The sequence below is a fragment of the Coturnix japonica genome, chromosome 4 (genome assembly GCF_054131305.1).
Source record: "Coturnix japonica strain WE chromosome 4, WE-NBRP24, whole genome shotgun sequence".
Lineage (NCBI taxonomy): Eukaryota > Metazoa > Chordata > Aves > Galliformes > Phasianidae > Coturnix > Coturnix japonica.
The window spans coordinates 25,471,141-25,491,082 of NC_140666.1; the positions used below are offsets into that span (position 1 = coordinate 25,471,141).

Genomic DNA, 19,942 nt, shown 5'->3' on the forward strand with positions numbered 1-19,942 from the left:
CCTCAGGAACCACTTCCAACCTGTTTGAAAATTGATGTTGAAAAGTGAACAGTGTGTTCAGTAACAAACCCACTAATGCAATCTAAGTAGTCTAAATAACTTTCACTAGCTTCAAACATTTAGTTCTCATTTTATCCAAAAAAATCAGGCTCAGCCTCAGTTATGTGACTGATCAGAGTGATCATGATCTAGGTTACACCTCAGAACTGGGGAGAAGAGAAAGGAGCAGTTTAACAACTGAAAAAGAAATTAATTTCATGGGCTCCTAAATAAGTGTATTGCAGATTAGAAATATGTATGCTTGTTCACAGAAGAGAAAGAACAGGACATGAGAGTTTTGTTTATTGCAGACAAGCTTCTAACAGTCTTGCAACAAGACAGATGGACTACTGGTAGTCTCAGAAGACAGGCTGATAGATCACTCTCCACATACCATAGACACTGATTGAAAGCTGATATTGAGGTACCTTTATGGAACACTGCCACTACTGCCCCAACATGTAAGTATCAAAGGGTCCCAAGCAGTTCTCAAGGGACAGATACAAGCCTAGACCCTAGGACTTCCTACTGCTGTTCTCAAAGAATTTCATCTTCCTTGAAATACTAGTCAAGGGGTTATGTATTTATACGCTGTATTTTTATAAATAAAAAGAACTGAATGCTAGCTTGTGCTTCACATTAGCTACAAGCCTAAAGCAGAGAGAAAACAGAAAGACTGCAATAATTCTTTAAAACAATGTTACAAAGATTTTGAGTTTCAGTCTTTCTATCCCTGTCAGAATGTACATGTGTGTACAGGTGAGCTACAATAGTCCCTTGCATGCAAAATCTCTATGTTAATAAAAGCATATTTTTGTTAAATCCACAACTGAAAATTCAACACCTTAATACTTATATATTGTAATCACCTTGATCTGTCCCCCATGAATGGATGTTCTACATATTTTTTGTAAACAATATTTTGCAGACAAAAAACACAGCTGTTACTTTGTTGATGTTCACACGTTCAACCAATGTGATAGATCAACCTTCTTTCCACACTGGATAATCAATTAATACACCAATGTTATAATTAGAAAACATAGAGTTAGGCTAACAAGTTGTTATGTTAGAGAAGAATTGATGGAGCATACCCTTATCCTGGGCTCACTGAAAATCACCACAAGAAGCAACCTCCAAAAGAGATCCTTCCCCAGTGGTAGTCAGCTCTTAAATGGGGTCTAAGAGGAGTGCAGCTGAGCTCCACCCCTTCTGGCAGCACAGGAGAACTGCCTTCACCTGTGCTCCTAGGGATGACATTGCTCGCCTCAGGTGGTCAATCAGAGGTTCAGGCTGTAATTTGGCAGTTCCCACACAGACACCCAGTCTCCTTTCTTTCCTTCAGAGAGTGATGGTAGAAGTTGCTGAAGTGTGAAGGAACTGCTAGTGTAATGCTTGAGTGATGCAGCAGAGCCATGCTGCTCAGCTTTGCATGGCCTTACTCTGGGATGCAGTGTGACAAGAATCTAAAGGACAGACACCTACAGTCACATTTCCAGGAAATCTAAAAACCCGTGGAATTCTTTCCCATAATGTATATCACGTTGCTTATATTTTCTATTTGTAATGCACATAAAAATGATGCATCCATGCATTTGTGGGCTACATAGGAAAGGTGAATTATTCTTGTTAAGTGCAGGAAATTGAAGAAACATGACCAGTATGCTTACTGTCCAGACAGTTCATTTATTTTTTACATGATTGGATCCATTCGTGTTTTGAATCTCTAAATATAGATACTATACTCTGCATCTTTGGAAGATACTTGGGAGATATAAGGAGATATTAATCAACGCTTATCACCCAGTGTGAAATGAAACTCATACTGCCTAAAGGAGAAAAAAAACCAAAAAACAAAAAAAACCCACAACGTTTTCCATGTACTATAAAATTTTGAGAGCTCTCCTTACTACAGCTCTCTTGTTCTCAGCATACACTGTCAAACATATTCCTGTAAAGTCTTGTAAAGTTTTGGTGCAGTTTGAAGCTTCTTACAGCTTGGGCACACCTTCACACCTAAGCTGTGGCCTCTGACCTGTCAGCAAGGTAAACACTGCTCACCCAGCAAGACCGTGCCTTTGAGTAAAGAACATGCACTGACAGTACAACAGCAGTGCTTTTAGAGCTGCCAATTCCACGTTATGTGGTGGAGACAATACATGACCTGAGAGTTTTTGAGAAACTAATGAATATGTTAAATTATTAACTTATGAAACAACACATGTCCAATATTAATAATTAAATAAGAAAATCTACTTGTTTGCTTAATAGTAAAAAGCGTGTCTTCACAAGCACAAACATTTGTTGATAGGTTGAAATATCATTGTTAACAACCAAGTTTGACTTTCTAAGTGGTACAAGTGCATATCTTGTGTAACACATGCAGATTTTCATTTGTTTGAGTGTGTATGGCAGGCATGAGAGGCAGAGCTGGCACTGCTCTGTGCCCTCTTTTTTACCATGTTTTGTTGTCTCCTACACAGTCCACATCCAACCTATGCATGATCAACTAAACAAAAAATGTTGCTAAAAATCACATAGTAATGCTAAAAGTGTGTGACCTTCCTTGTGGGGCCACATTACTGGCTATCCAGGGCTGCATACAGCCTGTGGGCCATGGGTTGGACACATATGCCCTAAAGGATGGATTAGGTGGGTTGAAGTAGAGCATACGGGTAGGTTAAAAGTAAATCAGAAGGAAAGAAAGATCCACTTACATTTAACATTTCCCTGCTGAGCAGATCATATTAGGCATTACTACAGATATTTACACATTTCAGTCTATAGTAGGGCTGCTCCAAAAGTAATGCCTCCTATTTTATTATGTTGGCCCACAGTGTCAGATAGATGTTGGCAGGATGGCAGTAGAGACTGAATCTCAGTGCCAATACTTTGTTATATTTTGTCACTGTGTGACAGATGGCAGCAGAGGGGTAGTCTGACAGAATAGTGTCTAACATGGAAATGCAAATGAAGTAAAGGTGTGACATTGATGACAGTAAGAGCGGGACAACTCCACTGGTGCAGGTGTTTGTGAACATGGCCTGTAGGCTCTTGTTCATCTCTAGCAAAAATGCTTAGCTAATGGTGGTGACTATGTTGAAAAATAGTTTTTTTGTGGCTGAGAACTTGTTCTATCAAACACTGTTATTGTGCTCTTTGTATCTATTGTACTTTCCATGGAAATATATAGGAGGTATTATTTTGAAAGCAACCTCTGGTTGAATTTAACCCAAAGACTCAATGTTTTTAATAGGAATGTTGAGAATATAAATTTCACCAGCCTTTTTTTTCTTTTTTTTTGCCAGTATTACTCATAAATATTTGTAGAGTGGGAAGAACAGAGAATTACATCAGACAGTTTTCTGAAAATTTTTCTTCATTAATGTTCAAAGACTTTCAGTTTTGATTTAAATCTACACACTGAAGATTTTACCTCTCACAAATGGGAATTGCTGAATTACTTTCTATGGGACTCCAGCCCTTTTCTCACTTACTGGAACAAAACTTAAAGACTCAAACTTCATATGTGCAATCCTACAAATGAGTTGTGAAGTGCAGAATAACTCTACAGTCATGATAGTGGCCTGATATGGTCACTTGACACCCACTTCCAAACAGGTCATCAGTTTCAGAAATTGAGTGTGAATCAAGTGGAAATTGTTCCACAGTTAATTTGGTACAATGGATAGGAACCCAGACAACGTTAGCTATTCCCAGATGATGACCTGTGTTCTCTTACCACACAATTAGCATTCATTGTTTTGGTTTAATCTATTTCATAGTTAATTAAGCAAAACAGCCAAAATGTATTCATATTTAAGAAGGTGTTTCCTCCCACCTGAGCAGACTTAGAAATGACTGTAAAAGATTCAGAAATGGCTTTATGTGCAGGTAAAATCTAAGATAATGGATTCTGCAGCACCTCAAAATGCTTTTGATGCAAATACAATAAATATCATACAGACACATTCAAGTGACAAATAAATAAATAAATAAATAAACCTTTGTCAGATTACATGATCAATGCACCAAGATGTATTTTACCTGTTCATTGTCATCTTCATCACTGCTGAGTTTCAGATCATCCTCAAGCATCCTGAAAAAAACAACACCCAAGAGACAGAATTACATTCAATGAATTAAAGTTGTATAAAAAGGGCTGAACCACTCTTTCAGTTCAATAACAGCAGATTCAGACCCGTGCTAAGGAAATTGATGAATACTCTGTGTATGTATGTTATTAGTTCTGTGAGATGGTAGGTAAGAACAAATGACTTTCAGACTTGTCCATTATGAGGTTTGGCAGTCAGCTCCTTCTTCACGTTCTCTTTTATTTGCAGATTATCTCATAGTGATTAGTCCATACAAACTAATGTGTATTTCTATGGCAGAAAGGAAAAGTGGAATTCAATTCTGAGACTGTTAAAAGGAGACAACATGGTGCACCACTGTGTTTCATGCTGCTTTACTCACTGCAGGAGAATGACAAATTGCAATTTCCACTTCCCTCCTGCTTTGATGGAGACTGAAGCCTATGATTTATTTTTTTTTATCATTAGCCTTTAAATAACTGTAGCAACAAATGTTTGGTCCTGTTATTGTTTTGCTGTTTGAGGACTACCTGTGGAAGCTTCGTGGCATATGGAATTTTAAAGATGTGACAGTAATCCCAATGGGAAACTATAAGTTTGACGCCCTGCCTGTGCTGTTAAAAAAAGAAAGTGCGAGGAGATCCTTACTGGTTTGTAAGTCATCTGTCTTTAAGTGACCTCTCTTGTCGGGCAGCTCGGTGGTTACAAAGTATCTGGACACATAACTACTAGTCATTAACCTCCTGATAAATGGCAGATGCCTCCCTGTAATATGTGAACCCATAAAAGTAAGACTGTAGTGTGGATAAGGAATCTTTTAAAAGTAAGAATTCTTCAGGAAATATTAATCTTTAGAGGCCTGGATTTTGGTGATGAACAGGAACTTTTAATGTTGTTTATCTAGCAGACACATTCATTTGTTTCCCCAGTGCCATCACTTGCAGAGCCACGCTCAGCATACCTCTGTGCCTCACTTGATCCACAGCCCCAGATTGTTATCTGCAAGTCTCATTACACACCAGAAGGACAATACCCCCAGGAAACTGAGACCATCTTAATATAGGGCTATATCACTCTGACTCTTAACTCTAATTTGGCCCTACACTCTTTTAAATCTACATCTTACTTTCATGTGTAAATTATCTACTGCTTTAAAGCAGCACTGCTATAGATAACGTACTCTATTATTATTTTTAATGCAGATCTAACAGGACATAATGCAAAGGATCTTTTCATGAATGAAGCCCAAAAGGTTTGTTTTGTTTTTATTTTAATCTTTCCAGCCATCTTATTTTTTTTATCTGTTAGTCATTAAATTCATTTTTGTACATATTCTAGTAGAAGTAAACCAAAAAGGACAAAGGAAATTCCACATTAGATAAATGGAAAGAACAAGGGAAAACAAAACAAAACAACATAAAAAAGATAAATGAATACACTTACTAAACCAGCCAACAGTCATCTGAGATGGGTGATTAATAACTGTCTTTATATAGCCTACTCTGCAGACCCTTTCTGAGAAGCACAGCAAGCACAAGACATGTTTATTGAATATTGAAAAATATAAAATGGATATAAAACATGATTAGTAGGAAAGACAACTTTTAGAGTTGGTTTCAGATAAACTAAATTTGTAGGACTTATGAGTTCCCTTCAAGAGACTAATGGATGTTTAGGCGACTACAGAGAGGAAAAAAATTGGTTTTCGGTATTTCTTTAGCAGTTCGAAGCTTATCATTTAGAGCATATAATTCTTCTTAGCCAGTTCTGCTAAACAAAGAATATGTCATCTCATTCAGTTACAAAACTCAAAGGTTAAACAACTAAGCCACACAGCTTCTAAAATGCATCACATTCTTCAGGCAGATGGAATAATTAAGGAGAAACTGAGTAGAGTATCAACAAAAAATATATTATGGTAGGGAGAGAAGTGAAGGGATAAATTAAAAATACACAGTATGTTGAAATGGAAGTAGGATGTGGAAAAGTTCAAATAACCTGCTCCCAGAGGTGGCTGACTACAAGATGCAATATTTTACTGAAAGCAGAGGACTTCCTCTATTTTAAACCATGTTTAATATTCTGAAGGCCTCAGCTTGTACCATTTAGTGTTTCTATTAACTCTCATTTATAAGCAAATAGCATCTGATGACACTCAAAACCCAATAAGGTCTTTTTAAGTTTGCCAGCAACCATAACCCCAAGGTGACTATTTCACCATCATTCACAGAGGTAACCCAGTTCAGCTTCAAACACTGAGACAGAAGAGCTCTGTATGTTCTCTCAAACATTATCTGTCAGTTTTGAACATGAAATTAGGCATTCATCAGTGAGAGATTCTCATAAATACACCCATTATCTATTCTGCTCTATGTACCTGTTGACCTCAAAAGACACCCAGAATGGAGATTACAGTGTACATGTTATTAAGATTAGGCCAGCTATTAATAAAGGCCAATTTGCTGGATATATTAAAATTACAATGAATAGCCTCAATGAGGGCAAATCAAAGAGAAAACAATCTATATCAAAAAGCTATTTCCAGAGGTGTTATAAACTCATTTTATTTCCTATTCTTCTCTGACCCAGTTGACATTAATATTGAATATACATGTACTTGTTTGTCTTTTCATCCACAGCTAATGCAAAACACCACTTTAGGGGAAGAGTGGGATTAAGTAGGATTTTTGATTTCATTATTAGAACAATGCCATTTACTCTAACAGACAAAGTTGTGTCAGCATATTTATTATAATCTACAATTTTCAGAGGTTAATAGTTTGGAATGTTAAATTCCTGCAAAGCAGAAACATTGTGACAAAGCAACACACTTAGCTGTGGTGTAAGTAGGGGCAATCTCAAAGACTAACTATAATACCCACTTTCCCCAGGGATGAGTAGACTCGCAAAGCAGATTTCTTCTTACAGATTTAACTAGACAAATGTCTGAATGAGGGCTTTATTAGGATGATGTCTATAAGAGTCTTAGTAGAGACTGTAATGACAAAATATTATTATTAGGAGCTTGCGCTGGACATCAGAACATGATGAAATATTTCAATATCAAAATAAACTCTTTAAGATCACTTTATTATGATTTTGGTCCAGCAAGTTAAATTATCTTCTCTCTTTGTCTGCACATGTATTTTTCAAAAATATCATTTTTTATTAATCAGACACCCCTCTGTGTCTATTAGCAGGCAATATTAGAAGATAATGCACACATCATCAAAGCTTCTGTTTCTCAGCAGGAAAGTGTGTTTTACACCTTTTTTTTTTTTTCTTTTTCTTTTCTCTGTGTTCAACATGAGTGGTCACACAGTCCCTCCAACCACTCCAAATGGTTTACAGCAGCTAAAATCCAAGTCTAGGCACCTGTCTGAACTGCTCTAAGAAGCTGTGAGCAGAAGGAGGACGAAGCTGAAGAGCAAGATGACATAGGACGTGATGGGACACCTGAATCAATGATAAGGGCTTTCCAAGCCATCACTACAGGAAGGAACTACAGCTGCAGAACTGTAAAATTAGCCTGGGGTCTGGCTATGTAGCTTCCTGGGGTGCCACTAAGGATGGCTGCATACACACAGAAACAGTGTGCATCTTTAGTGCACACCAGACCTGCTGTTTTGGGATCCTTTCATTACTAAGACAGGATTTGACAATGAGATGTGAGATAATCACCTACCTGAAAAATAACTGTACACCACATCACAGTATGCCATAATTTCAGGTACTTTTACAGAGCATTAGAACTTTTGAGGGAGTATTTTCTCAATTGTTATTTTATTAAACGTGTATCTTATTTAAAAGCTTTTAACAAGTGAATAAAGTCTGGATTGCTAGCAACCATCCAATAACATTACTCAATTCTTCCTGCTTGGGATGTGTAGGTCTGTGTTGGAAGTACAGTGCATATAATAAGATGTTGTAGGTTTCATGTGACAATATCAAGAAGGAGGTGCTTAAAATATTTTCTAAATGGAATCCAGGTTCTGCACTTCTAATTGGCTCTCTGATCAGTTCACCACTGTGCTGGAGCTCCACTGACATGTAAAAAAGCCTTGTGAGAATGGAAAGGAAGGGCAAAGGGTATTGCAAGCCGACAGCAAAGGGAATACTATGAATACTGTTCAGTTCCCTAATCCTGAGCTGCCTAGAAAATTAACTTGATCATGTCAAACCACATTTGCACAAAATGGATCTCACATTTGGGTTGTATTACAACAAACGCAAACATCGCTTCTACAAGGAAGACTGTCAATGGTGACACATAGAAGCACATGCCTTTTCTGCCGGATTTGTCTCTGGTAAAATCATACAGTCATAGAATGGCTGGGTTGAAAAGGACCACAACGATCACATATTTTCAACTCCCCTGCTATGTGCAGGGTCGCCAGCCATCAGATCAGGCTGCCCATAGCCACATCCAGCCTGGCCATGAATGCCTGCAGCAATGAGGCATCCACAACCTCATTGGGCACCCTGTTCCAGTGTGTCACCATCCTCTGAGTGGAAAATGTCCTCCTACTATCTAAGCTAAACCTCTTCTGTCTCAGTTTAAAACCATTCTCCCTTGCAATTATAAAGGTTTTGTTTTCCAAAATAATTTTTTAATTTTTTTTTTTCTAGTTCTTGCAACCTCACTGAGTAAACCATGGGTAGTTGGCTGTACTGCTTCAATTTGGCTTTAGAGAAAAGGTAAGGATGAAATTAAGCCTAGTGACACAAAAGGCACAGCAAAGTACTGATCAGGAGAAGCAGTGGTAAGTACAGAAAGCATACAGATGACACTGGGGCTTTCCAGGGAAAGAAGTTCCTTCTTGCTTTAGCCTCCTTTTGATACAAATGGACACTTTAAAATGAAGGTTTGTGTGACTCAGATTACAGATGTGCCACAACTGGTAATTTTGTTCATTAAATAGAAAAAGCAGCCTGTTATAGAAAATTTCACTTATGTTACTTAATAAGCCTTAAATCCAGAACAGACAGGAATCAAACACATTTTTTTGTGGTGAGAAAAGAAGTGCTTTACCAGCTTGAGCAATGAATGGGGAGAGAACACCTGTCCATGGAAACAGTGACCAGGAACTGTGAGATGCAACTTCTTCTCACCTTGATCTTTCATGGAAATAAGGCCATTTATTCAACACAATCTATACCGCTTTATCCTGTGGACATATACTGAACTTGTTTTTCCATTTTCCTAGTGCATTTCTCTGTAGCACGTAAGACTTCTCTTGAGAGTGGTAACTCAAAAGGTATCATGCAAATGACAAACTACATAATGGAATTCACATGTATTTCAAGAATGTGTTGCACACACTGGAGCACAATTTCATCGTTTATCAAGGGAGAGGAAGGGGGCCTATGTGTGTGAAAATATCTAACAACAGATTTCCCCTGAGAAGTTTATAATATAGTGGACAAAGAACCTGGGGAAAAGAAAATTAATGGTAGAGTAATACCAAAGGAAAAAAGAAGAGCTTTTGTTTTCAAACATCCCATCTATAAATCTTGAAACCTGATATTCGTTCTTTTGCTGAAATGTGCAAGTCATCTTTAGAATATTTCCTCTGAGACAGTGTAAGAGTTACAGTAAAAGAAAATCTCAGAAGAGTAAATGGAATTTATGAGCACCATTTACTCTAATATTCAGGGCCACTTGTCCAGCAATTTTATACATACTTAAATATAATTTCATAATTTTTCCTTCTCCTCATCCAGTGCTTTCCTTCATTACATTTTGGTCAATGACACGCTTATTCTGGTAAGCTCTTTCTCAAAGGAGTGACTTCTACTCATTTTTGTTGCTTCAGAGGCCCAATTAGAATTAATTTGCTTGAAGAACCAATCAGGTCTTCAGCCTCTGACGTGAAGTTGCCTCCCTTTAGAAAGAACTGTACTCATATTGTATGCTTTCACTACAAAAAGGCCTATAAGTGATAGAGGTTCCTGGTCTCTTCCCTCCCACAGAAGAACATGTTAGTGTGTCAGCCTCCCTCTGGTCCAGCTGATCGAGAAAGATGTCTTGCTAAGAAACACTCCATTTTGTGTTGACACACTCAGTCTACCTTACTTTTTCTGGCACCATGTCAGTAACTAATATAATTACAGCTGGTGAGAGAAATGTAACCCCTGTGATTATCTATTAGGTGCCTCACAATCAGAAAGTGCACTTCATTACTCATCTCTCTGTATCATCTCTTAATTTCAAAAGGATTAAGCAAAATGTATTCTTCCAGTGGAAGAATTTTTTTATCTAGCCATCCATTAATCTCTATGTACAAAAACCTCTTCATGGAAACTAAAATATTAAGTTAGTACTAAGTGCACTATGACGACTGCTCAATTGACAGGCATTTTGTTTTTCATTAAAGCTGAGACAAGAATTATGTGAGAAGGGAGAAACCTGCTACCAAATTTTATCTGTTTGTTACAAGCATAGATGGAACTCTGTATGTTTAGTTTGAATAATACTGTATCATATCAAATAATTTTCTGGCTTACATACTTAATGAAGTCCAATCCTGCCCCCAAGGAGAATGCCCAATAGAATGGGAGTAGGATTGGCATATGTACACACAGAGCCTTTGGGAAGTTAGTACACAGTTACACAATGACTGATAATTATACAGCAACTTGCAAAGGTAACTTTAAAAAATCATGCCAGAAAATATATTAAAAAGAATTATTCAGTGGGGAACAAGTAACATGAGACTGGTTCATCTATCTAATGCTCTACAGCGCATATGGAAGGACATCAATTTCATTCATCAATTACATAGTTTTACATTTTATTTTATTCTATTTTCAATATGATAGGAAAGTAATTCCTTTAAGGAGCTGCTTGATGAGCTGTCGTTACCAACATGACAATCACAAATCTTCCTCTGCGCTGTTTTCCTATTACAGTGACTAATCTCACAACTGAAGAGAAAAACCTTTTTGTTTATGCAGATTGGAAATAAGTTCTGCCTAGAAATCTTAAGCTTCAATAACCTGGTCTGGAGTGGAAGAAGCTTTTCTGCTCACTAAAGTCTTCCTACCGATAAATTTTTTGCAGCCCTGACCTCTACTTAAATACATAAAATCATTTCTGCCATTTGAAGCATTTGCTTCTAATTCTAAATTGCTGTCTGTAAAGTTCAGTGTCATGGAGAGAGACTGTACTTCAGTGTTAGAGATAAGAATGACACGGAGTCCCCAAGGCACTTTACAGGGGCAGGGCAGTACAGAATGATATTAACTCTCTCTCTCTGCAGTGTGGGTCCTAGGACTGGAAGAAGCTGCACAGATGGATGATGAGGAAGAGAAATTCATTCAGTGACTGCTGCATGGCAAGGCTGCAAAGCTGCTCACTAGCAGCTCTAGTTTGTTCCAGGCTCTGAGCACCAGTAACAACCACAACCCTTACACTCAAGCTGGTGCTGAGGCTAGCAACTGCCTGTCCCACAGCTCATCTGCAGTAGCCACTGAGGTCCTACACCTCCAATATGCAGCACAACATGCACAAGGAGACTTCTGCCTCTCTCTCACTGCCTGGGCACAGTCCTGCAGCAGGATCTTTGGAGGATGGGGGCAGCTTTGCAGTCTTTCTTTCTCCACAAGATTAGTCCATTTCATCCACCCCTCAGATACAAGAGTGGATCTGAAATCCAAAAGAGACGCAGAGAAAACTCTGAGTCAGCAAGCCAAAGCACCTGCCTGGACCATGGATGCTGAGTACAGGGTGCCAAGTAAATAAAGAGTTCATCAGAGGATAATATATCACCAGTTCAGAATCACTTTCCCTACTTAACATTCATTTAGCTATAACGAGGCCCAACAACCTCTTGACTAGAATTAACACAAGAGCCATTTCATTCCATAGTCGCCTTTTCTTGACAAGCTCTTTGAACAGGGTTGGTAGCCAATACATGCCTATGCCCTGAAACCAAACACGGGTCTGTGAAAGGGCACTGATTTGTTACTGTTACTCAGAGCAGTCACAGCATTTGATGTGGTTCACAGTACTCTAATACAAAATGGGAAATTTTTGCTCAGTTTTTATAGCTTCAGCACATGTAGAACAGAAAAACTATTTTTTCTGTCAAGTATTGGGCCCATCAGAGTATTCCAGCCTGAACATGGATGTCATTAGGTTTGTGCCTTGGTTAAACAGGTAGGGACAAAAAGAAGTAAGCGTAGACAGAGAAAGAAAATCCATTTAATAGCAGTGTCAGTAAAGTGGAAAAGAGAGAAGTCAGAAATGAAAGATTTGGAAGAAGAAAATGCCAAAGATAAACTTAAAAAAAATTATTCACTGTGCTTTTGTAGGATAGACAGTTATGCCAGTCCTGCTTTGGAGGAATAACTGAAGAGATAGGAAAGGAGAAAATGTATTCTCTTCTCCCTAACATGAAGCACATTTTCCCCTTTCAGAAGCACTGTTTTTAAAATGACCATTGAAAAACACTCACTCAAATTACAGTGCTTGCTAAAATGAGGAAGTTGGCAAACCCAAGAAATCCTCAAAAGCTCAGGCAATGCCCATCTACAAACCATCAAAGAAAGGACAGAGAATTTGGCAAAGAACAAGCTGAAGGCAAAGTCTGTCAGCTTCTTTCACAACAATGGACACTCTAAAATAGCTGTAATGTGAACAATGGGCTTGTATTTTAAATAGTTCGGTGTGAGTAGACCCTAATTAGATAAGTGGAAGAATGGCAACAAAGACTCTGACACTGACCTCAGGTTGAGAGGTTTTTGAATTCCTGGGGTCAGTTTGTTCTCATGAATGAATTACTGGACTGGAGAGTACTGTAACACAATGAAGGGGCTTGGCTACTTCATTTCACTGCAAACGAACAACTTCATAAAACTGTAAAGTATTTATTTGGTTGTTGAAATGGAAGGCTCAAGGTGTTTAATAAAGCCTTGTAATGGGAGCTTTTCCAGAGGCAGTAACTGAAAAGGCAAAGCCGTGCAGACACATGATGGTTTTCAGTGATGTGTTAAAACTACAGAGAATGAGACACTTAGCTTTGGAAATAGCATTTGTTCATATGGAGCAAAGTGAAATTTGTCGCACAGAAGACTTTTCAGGAATGCCTTAAACTTAGCACTTGACTTAAAGAGAGATTTTCATGGGGGTGCGTTACCAAAGCAGGATTCCAAGAAGGACCGGTACTGGCGTACTGGTGGTGCACGACAAATAAAGTGCAGGGGTCGGGCAAGGGGAAGATGAGCAAGTGCCAGGGCGCTATTATGACTGCCTAACAGAAATGGCTGAGGTTTTCAGTGCTGCAAAGGCATTACACCTTTATAAACATACTGCAGTACCCTGATGGGTACACAGGGTTGTTCAGTGCTGATCAATCAGCTAAGAAATCCCCATAGAAAGCAACGATAAGTTGATCTCAGGGAAGATGAGTTTAATTTTCATTGCATTAAATTTCTGATCAGTTTTGAAAGCCATTTCTATTGAAGCTGCAATATTCCACATCCAGAATCCACAACACCCGTCCCATTATATCCAAAAAATCTTTCTAAAGACAGTTCAATTCTATCCTTAAATGAAAATCCTGTGGATCGAGCTAAAAATGCAAAAATGGATTAAATCCAGCATGTACTAAAATTAATATAAATAGAGGGGAGAACTAGGAAAAAAAAAAAAAGGTAATTATTTCTGAATCTGGATGATTTATAAGGCACTGAGTATGCACAATAGAAATCTACTCAGTGAAAACACTGACTCATGCAACTAATCCTTGCTCCTGCAAGCACTATTTTCAGGCTCAGATCCAAACACAATGCCTGACACTGTTTGCTCTGATAATCACTCTAAGATAAACAGATATGAATAACTGCAAATACTTTCAAGCATTTCCTTTCACTTACAGAGCAAAAAGAAAAATTAGAGGATAAAATGAAAATGCATGTTTCCACTTCCAGGTTTCATACATCATTAATTCTGTAAAAATATATCAGTCTTGCCGATATTTTCTCTTTGCTTGGCAAGCTTGGAAAATGCAATATGCTTGATAATCTGATTGAAAATTTGATCCCATTGTTTAACAAAATGAGGATTGTTTCATAAGGGGCTCCACCATGTCTGTACACATTTTCCTCTAAGTAACAGTGTACAACTTGTATTTCCCCAGACAGTTGAACATTTATGTTGACGTACTTGGATTCAAACCCAATCTTGCACTGGCTGTAATACAGGAGAATTTTCCCCAGTATCTAAATTATGGCACTGAAATAATTTTACAGAGCCTTCCATGCACGCTAAACAAGTTTCTGATATATGTAGGTGGCTCCAAAAGTAATGCCTCCTATTTGTTTCCACAGAAACTAGAATAGATACAAAAAGCACATTGACAGTATTTGATAGAGGAAATTCTGGCTACAAAATGCTATTTTTCAACATAAGAAACACCATTAGAGATGCATTTTCACCATGAACAAGAGTCTGCAAGCTGCACTTGTAAAAATCACCATGGATGTCTAGAATGTAGCTTGTCTTTAACATCTCTGTCAACACTACTGAAATGTACTACCCTCTGCTCACTGTGCTCATGTTCACTATTTGGTCTCCATAAGCATTCAGCAATTGTTGATGAATGTCAGTGGGTGCTGTTTTTTCCCTCGTGGAAGAATTCGATCCCTTTGCTTCATTTTCATTTTCATGTCAGACACCACTCTGTCAGACTGTGCCTCTGCTGCCATTTGTCACGTGGCCACAAAATGTAATGGAATACTGGTGGGAAGGTACAGACTACTGCCATATCACTAACGTCCATCCCTGACATCATGGGCCAACATCAACCTGGTAGGCATTACTTTCAGAGCAGCCCTCATATACAAGCAGCACAGCATCACTAAGCATACCTCAAGCATGTCTGGCTTTTAGTGCCATAGCTTTTGCAGCTCTGAAATGTCAGAGACAATTTTGCTTGAATTTTAATGTTCTTCAGCTATGCAAAATAAAGTCGGTAGCTTCCATTGTCATAAGGGTTAAAAGCTGTACAGATTCCTTCACCATATGTGATTTATCACATACATTTTTAAAAACACATTTCTGCTTTCAAGATATACTTACTGAAAGTTCAGTGCTAGGTCTTACTGAATGTTTGTTTTCCCTATAAAATACACCACGTGGTTAAACTGTGCTTTGGTCTGAAATCTACAGGGGCCTTTGTTTTCTTTCAGTACTGCTGCAAAGAGGACTACTCTGAAAAACATAGCACTTCCCCACATTCACACACACCAGACATACAAATATTTCTGGTTTTTACATTTCTTAGGAAACCTACATTACTTTTGAACTACCCACTCCAATTATGTTTGAAGAGACTTCCCCTATGTTATAATAAGGAAGCTGAAAGGAACCAAGAACAGAATATTCAGTTATTGGTCTAAAAGGATATAGTAAGGATATCCACTGCCACTGCTTATATCTAATTAATAGCATTGATTCTTGTGACAACGTGGCATGTCATTTCCAAAACCAGGAGAAAGATGACCTTCTTACAAGGAGCTTGAACCTCTTCCTCCCAGAGCCAGGACTTTATTGCAAAGCCTTTAAAATGTACATTCTGGTTGATCCTCTGCAAGGTAGGTCAATATTGCTTTTGTACTTACAAATTAATTTAGTTTTCAGGTAAAATGCACAATACCACAATAAAAACCCTTGAAAATCATAATATGGTTCTCAGTGACAAAAACAATATAGGAAGAAAAATTCCATAATACTGTTTTTTTTCTTTGCCTTTTTTTGTACATTTATACCTGGCACCTGGTTACTCTGTTCATGATGCCCCTCTCCCTGGAAGCATTCAAGCCAGGCTGGACAGAGCTGTGAACAACCTGATTTAGTGGGAGATGCCTCTGCAGGGGAGTAGGAACTGGATGATCTTGGTGGTACCTTCCTACCCAAACCATTCTATGATTCTATGGTTCTATGATCTTCACGTTATTCTAAGACAGTTAAGCAAGAATATTACTACATTAAATGGGTAAATAGATACTAAGCCTTTTATTCTAGGGCAAAACTTAGAGGCAGTGCAGTCCAAACTTAATTTCATTGATGAAGTGTAATGCCATCATGACATTACAGGGACAAATTATGTCAAAGTTGTCGGACTAGATCCAGCCTGTAGGACTCCTAGGTCTACTTCTTGTTTACAGGAGATGGTTCAGTGCAACAATCTGTAATTGCCTAATTATTTTTCCTAATATAACTGGAAAGAGACATTGGTTCTCTATGCCTGAAGAGCACATGTCACCCAAATTCTTTATTACAGTCTCTTTTCAGAATCATTTTGTACCCTGATTCTGCTGTTGGCAGCAACCTGAGTCCTAATGCTGTGCTGTGTAAGAACGTATTTGTTTTCCTTGTTTTTTTTGATTTTCTTGGAATTCTTCCTTTCACTTATATTGTAAGAAAAGCAATGCGAACTTCATAGGATCTAAGTGGATGTAGGTGCTTGCCTCCTATTGAATTTCACTAGGATTTCAAAACTTAATCCCCCATCAGTATACTGTATCTATCTCTTTTTTTCTACACTACTAATGTTTTACTTTCTCATCTTACTTCAGATATTTGGTGCTGAAACTCTAAATCTTAGTGACAGTTTCTGAGGAACTAGAGTGTAAGTTAAGCTCATGCCTGACATGCAAGCTGTGAGGCCTTCCAACTTCTGATCATAGGTCAGTGTAAGTAGGACGAGTCCCACAAAGAGAAAAGTTTGTGATACATCCTTCATTTGATGGAAGAGCTGTTAATTGACAAACATAGTTGATACAAATGGTTAGGTAGTTGGGTAACCATCAGGATGCAATACTACCTTTAATTTCCTAAAGAAATTCAAAAGCTATATTTCAAGTCCAGTTCTGATTGGCACTCTCTTGAGCTCCGAGATAATTTCTCTCTGCTGGCTGTCTGTAGGGTAGCTTTCAAAATCTCAGATATTACACTGTCAAAAAGAGATCAAGTCACAGTGCCTTTAGCACAAGACCTGAGCTATTTTTCCTGGTGGCTCTATGTTCCAGCTGTTATCACATTCAAGAATTCTTCAATTGCCTCGAATTCTGCATTTATTTTACTTTTCCAGACTTCTGCCAATGAAAATACTTCAGCGCTGCTTGAAGAGAAAATAATCTTGTCGGTTTTATTGAGCCATACCTGAGATTATGAAGGTCATGCTAACTACAAGTCTGCTCCAATTGCTACAGGGTTGACTGAGGTGGGCTTTTTATTTTATTTTTGGTTTTCCCCTTGCTACCACCACAAAGTAATAGGGATTTTCCCCTTTCATTAATCTTGCCTTTTGTTGTTTTTAATCGACCACCCATCAGTGCCGAATTGCCTTGTAACTGTCTGCTGAGCTTTCATTTGACAGAGATAGCTGCTATTGTTAACAGGAGCCTTCACTTCAGCCCATTTAACTTTCCTCAGTTTGACAGCTTCACAATAGCCACCTTCCATCTAAAGAAAACTGTGATTTAGTAGAAAGGGAATGTGGGACAACAGCCTGATCTGTCACTCAGTCTCCAGTGAGTTCTCCTGGCATCAAGTTCCCCCACAAAGCCAGAGGATGAAACACTACATGAAAATAAGGCAGGCATGTGATGCACTCCATTATACATACTGATAAAATCTAAACAGCAATCATGCTTAAAAAGACAGCCTTTCCCAGTCAGTAATACCTTGTGCTGAACAGCTAAATAAATATTTTAATTGATTTTAGATGTCCATTTTTACTTATATTCTGGTGTGATGTTTGACATTTTTCTCTGTTTAATATACCTAGTAATTGTTCTCAAATTGCCTTACAACAATTCATAGTGGAAATAATATGTCACAAGTAAATGAAAGCTTCAATTGGACAGATCTCCGGTCCTATTCCGTACAAGTCTACATGAAAAGATGGAGATGATTTAAGAGCCTGGATGTGTTCTCTTGCTGACAGTTAAAACCATCAAATTACAGCTGCCTAAGTTTAGAACAGTTCTCAGCTCATCCCCACACTCAGTTCTCAAAACACAGGCGGTTTGAAATATAGCTGTATCTGACTCTTCTCTGCTGTGCATTTATGCCTAGTGTCCTTGTGCATTTATGCTAACATTTGGTTTTATAATTTGGCACGAATGACAAGATGTAGACATCCCACTATTAGATTTGTAGGCACCATTTTTTTTTTCCTAGCCATATTTAAATAACTGTATTATTTTCTTGTCCAGAATCCTGGATCCCAGTTTGATGAACGCTTTCTTGTTAAAAAATGTGTCTGGAAAATGGAATTTGATTACCACAAAGCATAATTTATTTCAGTCTATCTATATTCCTCTCCTTAGAGCTCTCATTAACTTCAAAAGAAGAGGAATGAGGAAACGAGTGCAGCTGCACACTGCCAAAGGAACCCAGCTAAACTGACTGCCACGTTCATCTGAGTTTGAAAACCATTTTCTAATATTTAAAACAAAGAAACTACCCTGCTAATGGTGGCAGATCGCCAAAAAACATGCACATTTTTGTTTTGCAGCTGCCATTCGAAACTTAGGTTAGGGGATTACAACCACAGCAAAGGAAGGTGTGTTCAGAACTGGAGACAGAAAATTGGACAACAGATAAATTCCAGGAAGAAGCTAGACAACATTTACTAGAGAAGCATCTGCCCAGTTTAGATGTGAGAGGGCACCCATGAGGCTATAACTAGGAAGAACACCAGGCCTCTCCACTGTTTCTAATTAGGGAGGACATTCTTCATTTTATAGCTCCTGTGGTCTAATTTGTAGAGAGCCATATCCCCTAAAGCTTTCAGTAAACCAAATTAAAACTCATTCCACCAAGGAGTTTTAGCAATATATGGTCTCTGAAGACAATGCATACTCATGGTCACGGAGCTGCTTCAGGCGATCGGATAGGGACATATTCTTTCTTTCTTTCTGGGGGCCTGTGTGGGTGAGGGAAGGCTATTCTTTCTCTTTTCTGTTAGGAAACAGTACATTTCTTCTAGGAAAATATATTTGTAAGAGCAGTAGATCTGGTTCTGCTTAAACAGTCATTCATTCATATGAAGGCACAGTACATACAGTCCCTTAACTAGTTTTTCTGGTATCCTGTGACTTCTAATTGGAACATATTTTTCCCTGCTTTTTATGTAAGACACCTCAAAGTTTCAGGCAGCTGAGTGAACATCGCTAGCAATTTTTTTTCTCTGAGTGAACAAAAGTTCCAGTTTTCTGGGAGACTTTAGACTTCACAAATGCTTTTGAAATTTCCAGTCCTTTCTTAATTAAAAAAATATTCCTATCGTTCAGCGTTTACACAAACATCCTGCACTCTACTCTGCTGGTTTTTAACCCTGGCCTGAATAAGGAGAGTAAATTCAATCTGTTATCCTGTTCAACCCTCAGCCTCCATGTTGTGTTCAACAGGAGCATCAATTAAAATTACAGTTTCTGGATTTGGAAATATGTCCATCAGACTAGAACTGAGACCTTCACTGAATTTCACACGAGGCACTGAATGGCTCTGAGAATGTAATGGTCTCTGCTTGCTACAAATCTGCTTTGAATTTCAACAAGTAACCCAAGGGTGAGAGGGTCCGGCTTAATGTCAGTGCAGCCTGCACCAGCTGAGCAAAGTTACAAGAATTTAGCTTCATCTCTCAACTGGTTGCACACACACACATATCATTTCTTGAAAAAGTTTCCCTCTTCCATTTCTGTGGGATCTGATGTAAACCCACAAATTCTGCATCTGCTTGAATCAACCCATGCTTCAAACACTCAGTTAGGTGCTTATTTCCTTTCCCATGCAA

The 19,942-nt window shown here is 38.2% G+C and overlaps 1 protein-coding gene across 3 annotated transcripts in view; it reads right to left on the reverse strand.

Moving 5' to 3' along the window:
* Positions 1-19,942, reverse strand: part of AFF2 (ALF transcription elongation factor 2) — a 327,396-nt gene that overhangs the window by 89,381 nt on the left and 218,073 nt on the right. For all 3 annotated transcript variants that reach the window (XM_085544766.1, XM_085544768.1, XM_085544767.1), the window contains exon 8: positions 4,087-4,138. In XM_085544766.1, coding sequence (XP_085400892.1) covers positions 4,087-4,138 — 52 coding nt within the window. The remainder of the gene's footprint in view (positions 1-4,086; positions 4,139-19,942) is intronic.